Source organism: Styela clava, chromosome 4 (genome assembly GCF_964204865.1).
Source record: "Styela clava chromosome 4, kaStyClav1.hap1.2, whole genome shotgun sequence".
Classification (NCBI taxonomy): domain Eukaryota; kingdom Metazoa; phylum Chordata; class Ascidiacea; order Stolidobranchia; family Styelidae; genus Styela; species Styela clava.
The window spans coordinates 15,554,447-15,574,205 of record NC_135253.1 but is presented as its reverse complement, the minus strand read 5'-3'; the positions used below and the strand labels follow the sequence as shown (position 1 = coordinate 15,574,205).

At 34.3% G+C, this 19,759-nt stretch overlaps 2 protein-coding genes across 2 annotated transcripts in view; both read left to right on the top strand.

The window, feature by feature from the left end:
- Positions 1 to 5,400: 5,400 nt before the first annotated feature.
- Positions 5,401 to 10,597, top strand: LOC120327085 (cholesterol 7-desaturase nvd 2-like). The gene is made up of 9 exons (XM_039393480.2): positions 5,401 to 5,760; positions 6,865 to 7,059; positions 7,537 to 7,637; positions 7,778 to 7,969; positions 8,301 to 8,473; positions 8,913 to 9,032; positions 9,441 to 9,569; positions 9,734 to 9,907; positions 10,129 to 10,597. Exons 1-9 carry the CDS (start codon positions 5,618 to 5,620, stop codon positions 10,315 to 10,317), a joined length of 1,416 nt encoding a protein of 471 aa, XP_039249414.2. The 5' UTR covers positions 5,401 to 5,617; the 3' UTR covers positions 10,318 to 10,597.
- Positions 10,598 to 17,104: 6,507 nt separating this feature from the next.
- Positions 17,105 to 19,759, top strand: part of LOC120327083 (uncharacterized) — a 36,503-nt gene continuing 33,848 nt past the window's right edge. The window contains exon 1 of the mRNA XM_039393475.2: positions 17,105 to 17,749. Within this exon, the coding sequence (XP_039249409.2) occupies positions 17,551 to 17,749 (199 nt within the window). The 5' untranslated portion in view covers positions 17,105 to 17,550. The remainder of the gene's footprint in view (positions 17,750 to 19,759) is intronic.

The window sequence follows — 19,759 nt, the reverse complement described above, 5'->3', positions numbered from 1 at the left end:
GTGTAAGAGATCGACTAAGAATAGGTCAATATACAAATGAGGTATTTTTCATGTGTAGTCAATACAGGTAATTCTGTAAGAATGGGCCAATCCGCCATGTTACCCAGATCGAAAATCTGATTGTCCCTGACTGTTAACTGTCGTCATAGTTACGCCAAAACTTATTACGGGGAATTTCGTTTATTTTTAATCAAATAAAATATGCATGGAACGCAATGTAATAGCTATCTACCACGACAAGAGTTTCGATTTGCTATAATTCATACTAATCTCCTTTATATGAACATCATCACCAGAATTATTCAAGAAAGGAGTGCATATTACATACAGAGACATTGAAATTTGAATAGAAAAATTCCGTACCGGCATCTTTTAATCTGTTAAACGGTTTCATAGTCTCGCCGCGGGAAACTCTGTAAGGGGTATGTTAGAGGAACAAGTACAATATTGTCTTAGCAACAGGCAAAATATTTGTATATAGGCGACTGAAACCTCATGTAAAGTGAAAGCAATGCCAGTTTTGTACTATATTCAAATGGAGAGGAATATTAAAAATATACTTCCAAATGCACCTAAATTATATATTGTGACTAACCAACTATTATAATCTCACTATGTCATCAACTGGCTTTTTTGTAGTTCCGAGTCCCGAAATGTTTTCCTCAAAGTAAATAGAAAGAGGTAAATGCTAGTAAAAATTGTTCAAGGTGTTGTTGCAAATGATGTACTTTTTTATGAATGGTTGTAGAGGGTACATTTCATCTTATTTGGTTGTTAAGCGTCATTTTTCATTTAACTCTCACACAAATTGGATACATTTTCAATATATATTCCAATATATATATTGTTCTAAATTAAACTTTTTCAGCTCTCAAATATATATATTACTCAATATAGTGGGGAATACCTACTAACAATAATTCATGATTTTCTTATCCGATATAATTTGAGAGACATTCTGAAAATAATCGCTAAAATTTTTGCGTGGTCTGTAGTTGTACGCTAAGTGGAGAATGAGACACATGGATAAAGTAGGATAATAGATAATACTTCTCATATTGATAACTGGCAACTTTTAAAAATTGCGGGTAAATTTCGAGAGCACAAAATTAAAGGTGGATTTATTTATAGAACATATTACACGCCAATGTTTTATTTCAATTTTGACACCCACAAAAATTCCCCCTCAACATTCTAATAATAAACCGTGGATGTACGGCAAGTATATAAATAAGTATGAATGATATTGAAAACAATCATTGTTGATACGCATATTAGGTGAAGCATGTATAATGAGAGTATAGTTGAATACTTAGAATCGGTATCTTTGAAGACTTGTCAACAGTAGGAGTTGAAGCCTGAAGGCTGGTTGGACAACTTGGAACGATTTGCCTTAGAAATTGTATGTGGAAACTTCAGGTCTTCAAAGAAATAAAAATATGATAGGCTATATATACATTCAGACATAAAGGTTTGCACCGCAAATGTAATGGCTGTTTTCGTTATTAGTTTTTAGTTGTTTTTTAAAAATTTAAGTATGAATCAAATAACCCAATGATTATTTTGTCTTCTCTGAAATTTTATTTTGTTGCAGTGATAAAAAATTAGTTTTGAATCAAAATGATGGTTTGAAACATATAAACCAGTTTACATGCGCCAACTCGTGAAACTACTCTTAAGATGAGAACCAAAAATTTCGCAATGGTGAACTATATAGCAAAAATTTTCCGAGGGTCAAAGGTCCGAAAAACATTCATAACATCAGTCTTGGGGTTGATCACACAAAACGCACAATCGCAAACGACGTCGGTAAAAGATTTCAGTTGACCTCGGGCGACGTGTGATAAAGACGGATGAAAAAACAAATACGACTGTAGTTATTACTTGAGGTGTTTTCGAAGCCCATCAAATTTGTTTCCGTTGGTGATATCATATCGTGGAAAATGCTTGGATAGACATATATGTACCTAAGATACGTCAGTGATTAGCGTGACATCTAATCTAGATATAGTGCTGGTGATAAGATTTTTTTGAGGAGTCGTTCTAGACTAAGTAAATAAGTAAATAAACACATGTTTATATCATACATATAGATAAACGATGTAGATAAAGTAAAGAGAGTTACATGATTTGGTTTGTTCGTGATTCATTGTTACGTCTTGAATTTAATAATGACGCCACAATGAAGGGAGTATCAAAATTAGCTCGATAAGGATTAATAAAGGAAAGTCATGAAATGTACGAAATTGAATAGTAAGTCGGTTGAGCTCGCGGACTGTATTTTAAATTATGTATTCAAATTTATTTTCAATTTATTCGAGTCCACACTTTCGAATAATAGTTACACGCCGCAACGGTATATAATTCATTGGGTTAATTCGATATTTGAATCGACTACTGAGGTTTTACTAGTCCGTGGATTCAGTTCACATGCGCATGAACGAAAAACTTGTTTTGAGATCATGACTTGCAGAAGTATATTGCGGTGATTTAAGTTCACTTTAATTCGGATTTTCGTATTGTGGGACAACAGAAAGAGTTTCTCTTTCAATAGTTTATCTGCATTGCAATCGAGTTGTTAGGGTATCGAAAACTTGTAGAACTCGTCTAATTAATTTATGATGCGTCATTTTCGATGATAACTAAATGTCAATTCGGGTCTGGTAGCAATTAGTCCAAAGTCGGTTATCATCTTTATTATTATCCCAACACAGATTTCGGCTGGATTAGGATCATTAGATTAGGTTAAGCCCTCTATAAGATAAACAGAGAAAGATGGGACAGTAAACTAATGTTCCTTCGTAACCTAGGCTGCAACAAACAGAATTAAACAAAGCTGATATTAAAATAAGTGATTAGGAATAACAAGATAATACCAAAAGTCGAAATTAATTGTACCCACCAAGTAACAAGTATTGACAGTTGGTAGAAATAACAATATATATTTATATATATGGTATACATACGCCAACTTTGTTCGTGGTTATTGATATGATGATGTGTTCCACAAAAATTGTTTTCAACAAATTGCTGGTTGTTTTTATGCATCATAGGTTTAGCTTTACTTCGTCCGAAACTTCGATGAAATACTGCTATAGTCGCACGTACATCGAAACCGCGTAAGAAAGTATATTGTAAATAATATTGTCGACAATCTAAGTTTTCCTAGCTAAGAGTGAACAAAAACATTTTTCGGCAATAAATTTATGTTGGCTAGCACTAAATTGGGTACTCCCGTAGAATGTGTACCAGGTTAGGGTTAGGCCATAATTTTATTCCGATTTTCTTTATTTTAGTTCTATTATGATTTCGGGGACTGTTTGTGCTAACCAAGTAAATATACCCCCTGCCCATAGGCTTCCGTACCTTTACACAACTTAATGTAAAGTAGGCGAACAAAATTAGTCATCTTCGTATTGGTACACATACTTATGGAGCGCCATAAATTGACCATAAAATGTATTTGAGTTTTGCGCGTTTTTCTATCCTCGAAAAAGTTGACACATGGTGTTTTAGATCGTGTTATTTAACACAAAGAAAACGTAAACAAAAACGAGATTATTTTGCTGTGTCAACTTTTTTCAATCAAAGATTTGATCAAAATGACAAATTTATATCCCGAACGTTTTTGGGTGGACACGCCCGTTGCGACCTTATTTTTGTCACACTACAAACAAACATTCTATTTGTACAATACCATCACAAATTTCAAAACAACATTACGTTAACAAAGTCGGCTATCGTATGACCCAAATCATAGATAGATTAAAGAATCGAGTATATCACAGGTTATTACGCAGATCGGAAAGATTAAAAACATTTGTTATTTTCACACAAAAATGAAACAGACTGGAAAAGGATGACAATAAACATTCTTATAGTCCGCGGTTTAACAACAATTTCACTTGCTGACTATTGCACAAAAGAGCAGGGTACATATAACGCTGGGAATTCATGCTTGACTGCAAAAACAAAATCACTCAAAAAATTGTAATTTCCTGTAATTTTCTATAGTAAATTTGCGATATAATACGAAACGTGACTGGAAAGAGAAAATTATTTTTTAGTCATACGCGATAACTTGGATGCCGACATTAATTTAATATGACGGTGTGTGGGTGTGATGTCTGCGAGTCCATATCGAGTTTGAATTTATGCCCGAAGCGAATCTTTAGTTAGAAAATAATAGTTGGAAAAGATCACTTTCCATAAATGAAAGAAAACCGCTGTTGATGAACAAGTGAACAGGTTCTGACAGAAGAAAAAATACTGTTTAGACGAGATGTAATTATCAGGTTTATATATTGGGGGAAGGGCTGACAATCAGCCACATCGCAAGTTTGTAATTGCCCCTATGGAATACGTATACGAACCCACGTAGTCGAGATGCTCCATCGGTTGGCGGTGCAAAAACTCATTCATGTATGGAGATTTAACTATTTTGCATCTATCTTTCAAATGATTTATTGGGTTCTGTTTTGGATACATTTAGAAATATCAGCATTTAGAATGGATACCAGCATAAAGTCGATAACAATCGTTATGTTGAAAGGTAGATTATCCGAAGCTTTGCCATGAGCGACCATCGTGCATATATACTTGAGCTTTCAGAAATAAAAACAGCAGCTAGCACCTTCGAGTTCTGTAGCAGACTTTTTTGGTGTGAGCGTTTAAGTTAAATTTCCATATTTTGTCAAATCGCCTTCAATGGATCACTGCTTACAACTGAACTCAAGTTGATGACACATTTGGTTGAAATGCGGACGCTACGACTCCGTAAATAGGTTCGTCAACTCAAAATGAAACTGCAAGTACTGAAAACTTTTAATTTTGTATTTACATAATTGCTACCATTCTTGTAACAAAGTTCCAAAGAAGATCCACAGCATGTTTTACCAGTGACTTTCATTACATGACAAATTTCAAGCACCGGGTTTGGAAAGATATAGATCTGCGAGAAAAGGTGGTTGGAATCACCAGAAATCTGGTGAATTGCTCGGAAGATATGCCTGGCGCAACATTAGTAATTCGGTATAATTTATCACCCTGGTAATTTAAGAAGTTTCGATTTTGTTGTTCTTACTAAAGAAGTACTTTCATTCTATTTAACGACACGAAAAAAAAATCCTTTCACCTAAATAAAATATGCAAATCGCCGACATAAAACAATCTGAATTTAAATATATCTCAATCGTTTCACGAAAGCGTTGGTTTACGTTTCACCACCCTATCAGATTTCAAATAAATAGAACGTTTATTGGCCTATTATGAGCAGCTTATTTGATCTCGTGGGCAATGGAGTACTTTTTAGGTTAGATATTCCGCCCCAACAGAGTTTACATCTGAAGTTACGTAGGCTACTAAGAGCAAATAAGTGTTGGTATTGGATAATTATTTTGCCATGTAAGTATATCACCCTCACAAGTCAAGTATTAGTTAGAATTTAACTGTCAGTTGAATCATCATACTGATTCATTTTTATAACGATTCGGTTGTAAGTTAATACTTTCTTTATTGTTAGATTATCCAGCTATAAACCAGCGTACTTTAAAAAATAGTCTACACTTGAATGAAAATTCAAACACCAAGTTGAACGTACTCGTAAACAGATAAAGCGATGACTTCGACTAATTCAACGGGAGAAATTACCAACATTTCGTCACGCTCAATGATGCAACACGTCGGATTAGAAGCGTTACGTTTGGCATCGTCTTCTTACGCAATTGACGCAATAAGTTCGTGTTTTGGTGGAAACATAAGGTGGGTTATCCAAATGATGTAGAAGTAGATTTTTTTATGAGAAATTGTCTCACAGTTCCAAAAATAAAAATTTCACAATCTTGTTTTTATTTACAATTTTGGAATGATGTTAAAAATTGTCACGTTTCAATAAAATCTGTGTAAAAATACTTCCTCGATTTGATCGAAGTCCTCAATGGTGCTGACAATCATTAAAATGATCTGACGCAATAATTGTAAAATGCTTCTTAATCTTGAACAAAATTATAAATCTCATGACATCTACCTCGCCCAGACAGAAAAATATTTGTTTATGTCTAACGCCGGTCAATTTTGAGTCACAGAAGCATTCCCTCGCCGATTTCGGTGATTTGGTGTGATCAATTATGATTAATATTTATTTTTTATTTGATAAATCAACGGCATTTCCCTGTCACAAAACGCAATGGGGTAAGGAGAATAATTACTTATTGCACATTATTCATTTGGTGTTCTGGTGCGAATAAATTCCACAGTAGTAAGAGTGAACTAACTCCGGGTTCTCGTGTGTGTTTGGGTTCATCCTCGGACACAAGACGAAATATTAAACCTTTGGTGTAAACAACATCCGATTCCGATATACTTATTGCCATATGTTTGGAGAATGGTATTATTTTATGTAATACAAGCAAGATCGATGACCTATACATCAAAACATTAAAATTGTTGAAATATAGAAGCGAGTGAATTGGGAGAAAGCAAGTCCGTGACCTATCGCATAATGGGCATGCCACGTGATTTCCAGAAAATAGAAAAATCTATTCTGTGGAGGACTGGTTGCTGGCGCTTAGCTAAATGACTCCACTGTCGAACCAAAGTGTTTGAACGATAACGTCGCGAATATTCCGTTTCGATCGACAAGCGAACAATTTTGAGAATTTATTAATAAACCTCAAAATTGCAGTAATCTGAACCATGGAGATAGGTTTCTTTAATAATACCAATTCACTAAAAGACTAGTAATGGCAGTCGTAAATGGCTTCTGCTGAATTTTTATTAGGTTTAAATAATCACATTTAATATTTTAAATGTGTCGATAATTATGTGATGGGATTCCTGAAACGCTTATGTTTTTTTTATACACAGTTCCATCCTTCCAGTCAACCTTCTTATATTTATCAATATTCTCTTATTGGCGACAATATTATTCATCTCATATCAAGTATGGACAATATTATTTTCACCGATAGATGTATTTTACGATGTTGGAAGCATTGGTTTTGTTCATCATGACAAACGCATATCAAAGCACAAGACAGTCAATATTACTCGAAGACAAAGGTAAGCGTGGGCTTGCAGTTTCGCCGTTACAATCAAACTTCCAAACACGTGTTTTAAATTCAAAGAACATTATGTTTGCCGTAAAAAATATACAAAGAGGTTACTTTGAATAAAATCTGAAATATAACAATTCGGTATATTTATATAACAATATGTTTTCAAGTAAATCAAATCATTTGAAAGTTATATTATCGTTGTTTTAAAATGTTGCATATTTTCCCATTTGAATGTTGTATACATCCATCTAAATTATTCGAAATAGAAATGAATTGCAACCTTTATTTTACAATATCTATGATAAGAACATTGACATGCCTAATTGCCACAGATTGCGACACACTATTGTGCTCTTATCGATTTTGTAATTGATTTTACAAAAAAAAAAATACCAACAAATAATAAGTAAGCCCTTTTAGCCCATTCTATACACGCCATTTTGCAAAACTACTTATATTAAAAAATACCTTATTTTATCAGACTCGTTGGAGAAACGCCCCCAGTCTACCCAAACGGTTGGTTCAGATTAATTGACTCTAATATGCTGAAGAAAGGTCAACTCAAGAGCATGTTTGCACTAGGTAAGTGATATAATTGAAGTCATAGCTTTTAAACAATATGCTCCAAATATAGGATATGCATGTCCATAGAATATACAACTTGCTGATTATGAAATGTTGTTATTCACAACTCAAATGGGTTTACCAATCATTTTACACAGGGGAACATCTTGCAGTATTTCGTAATAAGAAAGGCGTCGTTCGTGTTCTTGACGCTCATTGTCCGCATATGGGAGCAAATATGGCGACTGGTGGAAGAGTGTTTGGCTCTGATTGCTTGCAATGTCCGTTTCATGGATGGACATTCAGTGGAGAAACCGGAAAACTGGTTGACATTCCATATACAACTAAAGGTAATTTCAATATAGTTGTATTTTAATAACAACTGGAATACAATCCAAAGTATTAAAAATCTCATACAAAGTGTGTGGTATTTATGTGACGGATTAGTTGAATCGCTGCAAATCAGTACAAGCACTTGGCCTAATACATTATACGACTTCGAGTAATAATTGCGTAATAATTGAGAATGGTGGCTTCTAAAATCGTCCAGCAAAAAATTTCTCATCTTCTCATTGATTTAGTTTTTGAATGAACTATAAAATAAATTAATTTTCTTTCGTGGCACTCCATCTGCTTTACCACTATTTCTTTCCACTTGGAATCCGTTTGTTTTTGTTTCAGTTCCTAATTTTGTGTCTGTACGAAAATGGCCGGTCTGTGAAATAAACAATATAATATACGTCTGGTATGATTGTGACGGGAAGGAGCCATCTTGGAAATTGACAAAATTATCTAATCTACAACGTCTCAAATACGTAGGACGCACAGAGCACATTGTGAATTCTCACGTACAGGTATAGAAAATCGATGTAATTTTGTTATTATAAGTGTTGGTGTACGGTTTTTCAATCACGTGCCGCGTGTGTTCTTTTATGACACATGGGCACGAAACACAATATTCAACCTATTTTTTGTGCGGTTTACAACATCCGTTATTCTTATTGCAGCATGGGGATTTTTTTGTAATGCAAGTAAGATCGAAGACTTTCTATATCAATCAATCAAATTGACACAGAACCAGAAGAATCTTTGTAAACATATGTATTCACCCTCTGGTGAAATTCATTCCAACTAAACGGCCCCAACCTAGCCAAACACAACACAGCTGTCTTGCGATACGAAAAATGATAACTTATTTGCATCACAATATGGTCTGGAGTAACCACCCACGTCTCTATTCGTTATTAAATATGCTTAGTAATAATACTTACCCTTCAAAATTTAAATTGACAGGAAATTCCAGAAAATGCCGCAGACGTCGCACATTTACAACATTTGCATAAACCAATTATTGGACGAGATGTTGAAAATACGTATGGACCGGTGTGGAATTTCTTGAGACACGATATTGAAGTGAGATATGATGTCAATTCTAATTTTAAGATACCAATATTATTTCTGAATGTTGTTCGTGGTTGAAAATTGCTGTCAACCCCCCTCATTTTTTTATGTCTGTAAATACATTTATAATATAATATAGTATGATATATAGCAGCATTGTTGATGGTGTTTTAAGTAGCTCACCATCAACGTGAATTGAACTAATTTAACTATTTAAAGAATTAAAATATTTGAAAACATCATCAATTCTCATATTATATTGGGATAAACTAAATTTTTGCTAATCAAACTCTTTTTACTTTCTCCGACTTCCAAATTCAAATATACCGTAAAAAAACGTAAATCAGTTGAACTAAAGTTAAATGATAATCACATAATCGTGTACATATATTTTCGTTCAACTTTAATGATTTGCTTCAGGCGGCTTGGAGAACTCCCGATGATCCAGAGTATCAACACATATCGACGATGGAAATCAGTGATGCTACACACTTTAAATTATTTGGAATACGGATCCCGCTAAAGAAAATGTTCTTCCATATCGAACAGGTAAGCTATCTCTATTTAGCATAAATTTAGAGATTTGATTTTATATTAATTTATTTTTATCTACATCAATTTCTGCCATTAAATATTATGCTCCTGTCATAATCACTGATTAAATATTTTGATCCAAACAATTTGATTAATTGTGGACTATTTTTGTTTTACAGATCGGGCCTGGAAACGTCCATATTCACATCAATACCCCATACTTTCGAGGAGTTTTGATTCAGACTATAACGCCTACGGAACCCCTTCTACAGAGACTCTCGCATACCTTTTATGTTGAACCACTCGTTCCAATGTTCATCGCGAAATCCTTTCTATATCTTGAAGCAACTCAGGTACGGACTGTTATACTATCCCTTTGTTTTCTTTGAGGCAATAAACGGGCACTTGCCAAGCGAGATTCTTACCGCACCAAGTATCACCGATTCCCTCATCAAAATAGTATATAGTACATTATTGATGGTTGGAAAATCTGGTCATAGCCTGAGATATTTTACTTCATTGATATCACCAATATATGTCGAATACGATGTGTAATTTCTGTTTTATTATCTAGATTGAACGCGACATTATGGTTTGGAACAACAAGAAATATCTTTTGAAACCTTTGTTGGTGAAGGAAGAATCGTCGATTGTTAAGCATAGAAGATGGTTCAGGCAATTCTACTCAGAAAACAGTCCTAGGCTGAATTCCGCGGGAACGGCCTTGATCAATCCCCTTCGCACTGAAGTAAACGATTGGTGATTTTGAAAAATAGGCATGCGTTATAAAGTAAAACCATGTCAGAGACAGCATCATCGGGTGTGGTGCGATCACAGGTGTAGATATCATCGATAAGGTGGTGGCATGATAGAGATGAGACACTTATGCGGCATTCATTTATTTTGTAAAATTTAATACTTTGGAACTTAATTTTTCGCTTTTGAATTTAATTATAAATCGTACTATTATGTGTAATTATTTATTATTTAAAATCAATTTTGCATTGCTGAATAAATTTACTATAAATAATTTTTATTTGAAAAATGAGTCTCGCTAGAGCAGAATGCTGTTCAGTAACACGCATATCGCCGTTGGTCATTGTAGACCAAACGTCGGTCAAGGTATACGTCTATTCTCAGTGGTGTAACCAAAATGTGTCTCACAAACGAAACATTATTTTTTTTTCAATGTTTTTTCTGACCCCTTTTTCGAGATTGTTGTTTTACGCTAACTACTCGACCAATTGACTGCAATTTTGAATAAGTTAAAGCAGGGTGGTCCGCAGGCAGGGGCGAGTTTTGATAACGCTGCCCCTTATAACTAACTTCAAAAATAATTCTTGGAAAGAACAAATTATAGATATTGTTATGCATGAGAATGAATAAACTTAAGGCCGAGTAAGATGGAAACAAACTTATATTTACAAAATCAAACACATTTAGCAAAAAACATGTCCAATCGCTACTTTGCTGGCAACAAATGTCTGAACATCAGGCTCTTTCACCTCGTTGGTCAGGAATTTCTTTTCGATGCTGATCAAAGATAAACTTGACAGGCCCTGATTTGACATCGGAGACATTAAATATGTTTTTATCTGTTTCAACTTTGAGAAAGATCGTTCGCAATTAGCAATAGACCTTATTCATCAAAAACCCATCCTACGCGCAAAAAGTGAAGTGATGTAAACAAAACAATTTAAACATTAGCTCTTATGGGGAATGTGATCACCAAAGCAAAAATTTGCATTTTTTCTAATTTTCTAGATATCTTCTATTGTATATATACGTGAGCAATTTTGAGAATCGAATGTATTTTACATCTTTTCTGATATTTTTAGCATGATAAACATGGTCAAGATTTTTGATAATCGTTTTCTAAAATTTTAATGAGCGCGGTGTTTCCGATGACGTCATTCTCACTATACCATGAGATTCTGCCAACGCGCCGTGCTCTGTGGGATATGCGCTGTGATAACATAATACTGGAATACCGTTACCGGGACCACGACTGGCGTTCAACGAAAAACCTATTTTGGCTTTTATTGGATGTTATATATTTTATGAATTCCATGTAACTATGTACATTTCTGGTGCACCTTTCAAAATCCAATGGTCTACCTCAGTTTATATGTTGACAACATGCACCTATCCCAAAATTGGTGATGTTAGGGGCTGGATTTAGACCATGAGAGGCACCTTCATATTTTATAGCTCAGAATTTTTCTCTAAACAACATCACATGTCATTGCTTAAAATTTAAAAATATGAGTGCATTAAACTTTTCATTCTCCCCATTCAGGGTGCGAATTTTCCATTAAAAGAATAAAAATTTCCTTGAGATAGTTTTGCTTTCAATTTCTTTGATCAAACAACCGCTACAGCCATACTTTAACATAGCAACTTCCAGCAGAATGCGCATAATAACTTCCCTTACGCAATAATGGCTGTTTACAACGTGTTTGAAACCAGGGGTGTACAGAATTTTCTACTCCGAAAAGTTTGATATATATATATATATACTTTTCGTAGGGCTTAAACTTGCCAAGTTTTCAAAATAATTACAAACTTCGAAACCGAATTTCGAGGCCCTAGGTTTCAGCCTATCTAGGTAAATCCATCCCTGGTGATGGTCCCTACAGCAAATTTCTGGCACTAATCACTCAGCAGATTGAAATAAATGGTTTTCGGCATTTATTAGCAAAGATAGATATTTTAATTTAACATATAGTTCAACTTAAAGCCTGTATAAATTTATAATAAATATATGTTTCATTATTACTGCATTGTGGGAAGGCTTTCCACACTATCAAGTCTATAAGGTTTTGGCGTCTTCCAATGTCTCAGATGGAAACTTCAGTCTTCATTTTTCATATTCTTTTTTTCTTTTCAATAATGCCATTAGCATTTGAAGCTTGACTGATTCCAATGTACCTTTTCCATTGTTGTTTAATGGAATATGCTGAACGTGACTTCAAATTTTTTTTCTCACTTCAATCATCACATGTTTGAATACCCGAGCTGACTTCTACTGATTCGTTATTGATTTACAATTTTTTTTATAAAGTAACTGCTGTACTTGCTAAGTTAAAATTTTAATGAACGATTATCAAAAATCTTAACCATGTTTATCATATAAAAATATCAAAAAAGATGTAAAAAATATTCTACCCTCAAAACTGCCCGAGTCTACGATGAAAGTTATCTAGCAAATTACAAAAAATGCCTTTCTTTTTGCGCGTAGGATGGGTTTTTAATGAATAAGATCTATTGAGTAGCCAATTATGAGTAATAAATAATATGCAATGAACAAAGTACGAAAAACATTTCAGCCGAGCCCAATAAACGAAGCAATAAAATCTTCAACATTTTTTAGAAAATCTCTGTTTCCACGTACGAAAAGCGACGCATCAGTAGATATTTTAAAAGCCACTCATACAGATTTTCTCGCATTATTGTAAACATTATCTTTTTGCATGCTATTTGTTAGTTTTTTTTTTTTTTTGTTTTCTTGTGTATCGGAAATTATAGTACGGATCAAATAATTCAATGATTATTCTGTCTACGTATGGTGAGCCTAAAAATAGGAAGAGTCATTTGGGTTCAATAGTGGGGTAAACGTCCATTGTTGACTCACCATCACCACAGTTAGTCACAAAAGTCTAAACGCCTAATGTCAGCTTCTAATTAAATAAAAACACGCACGCCGAGATCGGGTCGGGTTAAATAATGCTCAAATATATGGACACGAAAGTCCAATGATAAACTATAGTACCAGTATTCTGTCATCAGATCATTCGAAAATTTCACGTCCTACCGCCGGAGAAAATCACGTAGACTTCAGCTGTTCGAAATAAAGTTTCTAGGCTTTTAGATGAACCATCATTAAAGACTATTGTATCATCTGCAGCCAGGGGTACTTTAATTTCGTTTTCTGCAATTTTAAATTCAGTGATATCGTCATTATCACGAACCATTGTTGCAAAAATTTCTATCACTATCAGGTATATTCACGATGAGATTGGGTCGCCTTTTTATTTTTAACGGATCTACTGGTTTGTGTCGCCTTTGCGACATCTAGCGGTATATTTTCGTAATTGCCAGCAATCAGCTGATTTGTTGTTTGGTTAAATTCACAACGTGCCGAAATATTTTAAGGACTTCGATTTTGGGAACTTTCACGATATTTTCCATCTGATCGTGTTGATATTATCAAAGCCAACGTCGAATGCTCGTTAGACCACGGATTCTCAACTATACTCAAGTAATTTTAAGTTTTGTAATCAATACCGGAATAATTGCATGCGGTACCGTTGAGAATGACAAATCAATCAATAAACAGCTGGGAAACTGATTGACCACAGAACTAATTTACTTCTAATTTATAACGAGATAGTAATAATATTATGAATTGTTTTCTCCCCTTTCATTATGTCATTACAGTCTGACAGTTACTAAGTTTATTCTGTCTGTCTGTCGATGGTCTGATGGTGGTGTGGCCAGTGTGGTCATTACTTTATTTCAGTATTAAGGTGTTACAACATTCAGACATTAGGTCAAGGTGTGTAGTGTTGTTGAAAAGTTACCAGCATAGAGTTATAAAGTTATAGTACAGTTGGTGATGTACTGGTATAGACTATAAACTAAAATTAATAATCATATGATACAGTGATATTCTGTTACAGAATTTTAGGTCGATTAAATATCTATATGGCAGTATGGCCACCTTACTTCGTTCCTTAGGATATACATATATTCCCAAGAGAGAGGAAAGTTGATAAGATGGCTTAGTACCCTCCCACTAGATCTTTAGAAACCTGATTCAATATTTTTGCAGTATTTATTACATGTTAAGCTGTTGGTACCCTGTCGAGGATGAAGATAATGCAGTGATGCAATATTACGGTATCTCAGAATGCATTGAGTTTTAATCTTAAAATTGCCCAGTATGAAGCACCTAAAATAGACATGATTAGTTTGCTGATAACAACGGAAGATATGGTTTGTTTATGGCCCGGGGCAAATTGGTCATACCAGAAGAATTGTGGTATTACTGTAGCCATTCAGAATAGTTGAATAATTTTCTAACAAAATTGTAAAATAGCTTCGTTGAGATTCTATATTAGTTAAGTATTACAAAGTCTGAAAGTGAATTGTGCACTGTATAGCTATGATTAATAAGGAAATGAAGCATTTATTTGTAATAAGGTTACCAGTATTTAGCGGGTTCTAATCTTAAATATCCAGCTCCGAGAACAATAGTATTGAACAGAAAGGAGATTTATAGCTATTGACTAAAAGTTGGTGCCAATTCGTTCGTAGTGATATGATTAATTCAATGCGGTACTGACAACATGTCTAAGAGCAGTCTAGACATGTCAGGTTGCAAGTGTACTAGAGATCTTAATGTAACCAAAGTTTTGAAATGAACTTCCAATGTGTCAATTGCATTGTATTGAAAATTATTATATTTAGTATAGTCTTTTTGGCTTGTTACTTGAGAGACTGATTTGGTAACTTCACTATGATTTGTTTACTTGATTATTTTATTGCATTTTGGCTTTTGCATTATGTTGCTTATCAACATGATACAAATTGAATTTGGAATTTACAATGAGACATCAGTTTTAGCTTTTAGTATTGTTTCTTAGTATATATCATTGTTGATTTTGTATTTACTACATATTTAGCCTCAAGCTAATTGAATGTATGTGTCTGTCACTGTCTATTGACTGTTAAATGCTCTAAATTTTGCATCAGTGTCTGACTGGATTAATGATGTATTGTGTCTGAAGTAAAGAACCATTTATGAGATATGCTTGCATTCAAGTTGTGGGCATGTTCATGTCTGCTTATAGTGATATACCTATACATTTTTCATGCGGATATTTGCAAAGTCTATCCACATTTCAGGTGTAGCAATGCTGCCAATGTGGGCCTATGTTATTTTCTCTCATTTGGTTTAACTCAAATTTCATAAGAATCATCTAATTAATTTTTGATGCATACTACAATAATAAACCTATTTATTATATTGCAACAACCTGAACAGTGACATTTCCTTAAAGGGTTCTACTTTAGTATACAATCTCAGCGGTTGTGTGATCTCAGTGATTTTAGTTAGGGTTAGGAACTAAATTGTAGGAGAATGGGATTAAACCAGAATTGGTACCACTTTGGTATGTGATTGAGATCACATTAAGCAAGTGAGATCTCATACCAAAGTGGTACCGTACCTATTAATCTGTGTGTAGAATATTAGTGTTTATGTAGTTGTAAAGCAACTGTCTGGATGCAGACAATATAGTGAAATAGGCCACTCAAATATTGATTGAGACCATTTATTGATTCATATTTTTAACTGTAATTCTGTGAATAAATGGGTTAAATTGGCACAGACTGGGGCAAACAGTTTGACGTGTTTGAAATAGCGGTTGTGTAAAATTTAAGTTCGTCTGAAATATTGTTGCTAAACTTATACGGATTGCAGTTTGATGACTAATAATTGCTCTTTGCAAATTATAAGTGACAGATTTTCAAAGCTTAGACCCCAAATTTCATTTTGATTCAATATTGCATATAAAACATGTGCTAAATTTTATTTTATTTATATATTCTGGGCCTATTGAGAGCTTGTACACGACCCATTCCAAAAAGCATACTGCAATTATTCACATTAATTTATGACCCGATACATAACATTCTAGACTAGATAACTAAGCCACCAAAAGAATCTCGTATGACTAAATGTCAAGTAATTTAGAGCGATTGAATCATCATTCATAAAGCAGTTGACATTTTGGTTCAAACTTTTATGCTGTGATGCTTTCTTTGGGGAATGCAGATAATGCTTTTTGAACTGGTGATACACAATGGGATTTTCATGATGCAAAAATTCCGGTTATTTGTCTATTGTATTTTATAAGCTTATAGTATATTATTAATGATGGATTGTTTTCCTAAATGAACAGTGTTAGGTTATCTGTGAAAGTCTTATTATGCTGTAGATTGAGTCAAGAGACATTCAAACAGGACAATGGATATTTTCATTAATTTAGGTAATTTAAATAACTTTCAGACGAATTTTAAGAAAAAACGAATTTTATATTAAACTTGATCCGTTTCACATTTTGGTACAATTCTGCATTTTTCAATCAGAATGAATCATGAATTTTCAAATTTAGACACATTCCTGTTCATAATGCTAATTTGAATCTATTTGAGAAAGCCTGACAAGGAAGCCGCTTGCGGTTTATCTGGTTTTGTTAATTTGAATATTTATGCATATCAAGGCTTTTTTGATTGTCTTCATTTAGCCTTAGTCCAAGTAAGTGTGAAAATTTGCATACTACTGTCATTTTTCACAGCTTCCTCAAATCTTTACCATTAAGCCTGACTATTAGTCAAACATATTCAATAAGGTAGAAGCTTCTAAAAATTTGTTAATTAAGGGTATAGGCTGATAAATTCGAATAATTAATGATTACTCTTACTATTACCAATCACAGAAATTAGGATTATCTATTTTTGTGGAGGCTATTTATTTATGTTCTTCTGATTTCTAGAATATTCAACACCTTTATGGACGTCATTATGCTAATATCTTATCGAATTCATATTTACATAATTCATCAGATCAAGCACTATCTTAATGAGGTAATCTAGGCATAAGGCGAGGTAAACCACTTTCGCTATCGATTGCCTGTCAAAAGCTTTAAATTCTCAAGTAAACCTGGCGGACGATGATATACGGTAGCCTACCCCAGCGTTCTGAGTTTTACGTAAACTGCGGGAGATTGCACAAGTCGAACAACTAATCAGACTGTACTACTGCAATGTACGATTATCTGGTAAATGAAACTTTTGAAGCAACAAGAAAACATATATTTCATTCCAAATCATCTCGGTAAAGGGAGCGCAGCGCGATCGCTTACATCTGACAACTAACATTTCAAAAAGAACACTGCATTGTGGAGCAAGTGCGTAAACGTCATCACCGATGGGAGAGATGGATGTACATACATATGACGAACCTATGTATGTTGGAAAAGGAAGTGATGACTGTGCCACTGTATCCGTTATCCGAAGTGACAGTAACGCACGAGTTAACGTAAAGGAACGTCACACCATCGCGAATACGTCAGACTCCTGCATAATACAGTCAAACAACAAACTGTCAAAAGGATCTCCTGATAAAGGTATTGTCTTCAATTAACAATTAATAACAATAGCTTACTCAGATTTTAAATCTGACGTACAACGTTCTCAAACTTAGTTGACACATTGAATGAAATGCAATTGGCAACCATACTTTTGCTATAGATGAATTGCACTTTGACACTTACGCATTTTATTCGAAAATAGCAAGAGATGGACCGTTAACTAAGCTGTTTTAACGTGATGCGCCTACTATTTACATTTTGATGCGTCAAACGCTTTCTGCCCAAAATTAGACTTTACCCATTCAATTATGTCGTTGACAAATGAGTTATCCCATGAGAAAACGTTAGTTGAGTTGGTACAAACATACAACGAGTGTTGTGGTTATGGGTACCAGGTACCGCCAGTTACATACAAATAGTTTTATATTTCCAAGCTTGATTCATCTGTGGTCTATCGTAAGAGTCAGAATCATTGTTTTCAGATTACGCACAGCAGGATTTTATGTAATTCCTATTTGATTTCCCCGCTTTTTTCACATTGTGGACTGTGGTAATGCTCCACTAGCTGATGTTAACAGTTTCGTGAGTTATGTTGTTAACAGCGTGCAACTCAAACTTCAGTCATTTACGTCGCGCTATAGAGATGCGCAATGCATGCTGTGCAGGAAGTATGTATGTGTTGCGTGGTCATTAGTTATTTCATCATGGAGGCAGGCAATACATTATTATTAAGCGCTGTCACCACACTTTATAGACTAATTCGGATTAAAAGCATCGTTTGTTATGCGCGTAACACAGCGAGGTATCGACTACCAGGGCGGTTAGAATGGGAAGGTAGAACTCGCTGACAGAATGTCGACCCGGAATTAGGAATAGGTTCAATTCAGTTAATGTCATTTATATATTGTATAATATTGCCAGCGCATACTTAGACACGCTTCATTTTTTATTCAGTTTTTCTTCTCTGTGCACCCGTTCAAAACGTCGATATTTCAAGCGCTAAACATCAGAAATCCGTGTGTAATAATATGCAGAGTATTGTTTTCATTAGGTTTAGCCATTTTGACATGAGTTATTAGGGAAGGCAAGAGAATGTTCCCGGATTGTTATAGTGCTAGTTTTGCGTTCCTGATATTGTACTGTTTCGATTTCATCAATAAAGCATTTATGTTCGTTACCGCTAAAAACACTAGGAAAACAGTCAATAAGTTTAGACAAATCGCACATTTATAAACTGTTTGAGTGAATTGCGCTAAAACTAGTGATTGAATTAAAACTGACAAAAACGTTTATTACGAGGCAGAGTGGAGGTCAAATTTGAATCTAGTCAATTAGTTTGCGGATATTAGTCAACATGATACGATGTGTGACTGGCATGAAAACTCCACCATGATTTATTAAAATTCAAGGTTGGCCCAATCCATAATTCTACATACATGAGCTTGTTTTTAGCACACTATGGGAAAAACCTTAATAATATAAAATACAAGGAAAGATGTTTGAATCAGCACCTGGTTTTAATTGTTGTACTTATGCCTCCTAATCTAGTTATCTACATAATTTAAATTGTGGAGATTAGACGCTAATTAAAGATATTTTTAAATTGACATCTTATTAGCTTCAATTATCCACTCAGCCTTAAAGGGCTGTTTGTGGATGATTGAATTGTCTGCCCGTTTCAATCGGTTGCACCTTCCAAACTACAATTCGCCATTTTTGATATACAATTGAGTAAATCTCGTACTGAAATACATTATGGACTCTATTTCTGTTTTATTCTTATGTTTCACTCTTGTTACTTACACGTCGCCATATCGATTGTACTTGTCCTCGTCATTCAATTGCGTTATAATTTATCGACGAATTGGCCTTGCTTATTATTACCGATAAAGATTTTTTATGAAGGACAACGCGAGAGAATAGCTGGAAGCATTTATTTTATTAGTCCGTACAGTAGCAAAAGAGCTTGAATATTATCTACTGCAGATATTTAGCATTGTCCAAAGCTGGCATATTCGTTTCTATATGTTTGTACTAGCTGGTAGT

Coding starts and splice junctions, on each gene's coding strand:
- LOC120327085 (XM_039393480.2), top strand. CDS start 5,618: ATGACTTCGACTAATTCAACGGGAGAAATTACCAACATTTCGTCACGC. Junction 7,060..7,536: donor AATATTACTCGAAGACAAAG/GTAAGCGTGGGC, acceptor TTATTTTATCAG/ACTCGTTGGAGAAACGCCCC. Junction 7,638..7,777: donor CAAGAGCATGTTTGCACTAG/GTAAGTGATATA, acceptor CATTTTACACAG/GGGAACATCTTGCAGTATTT.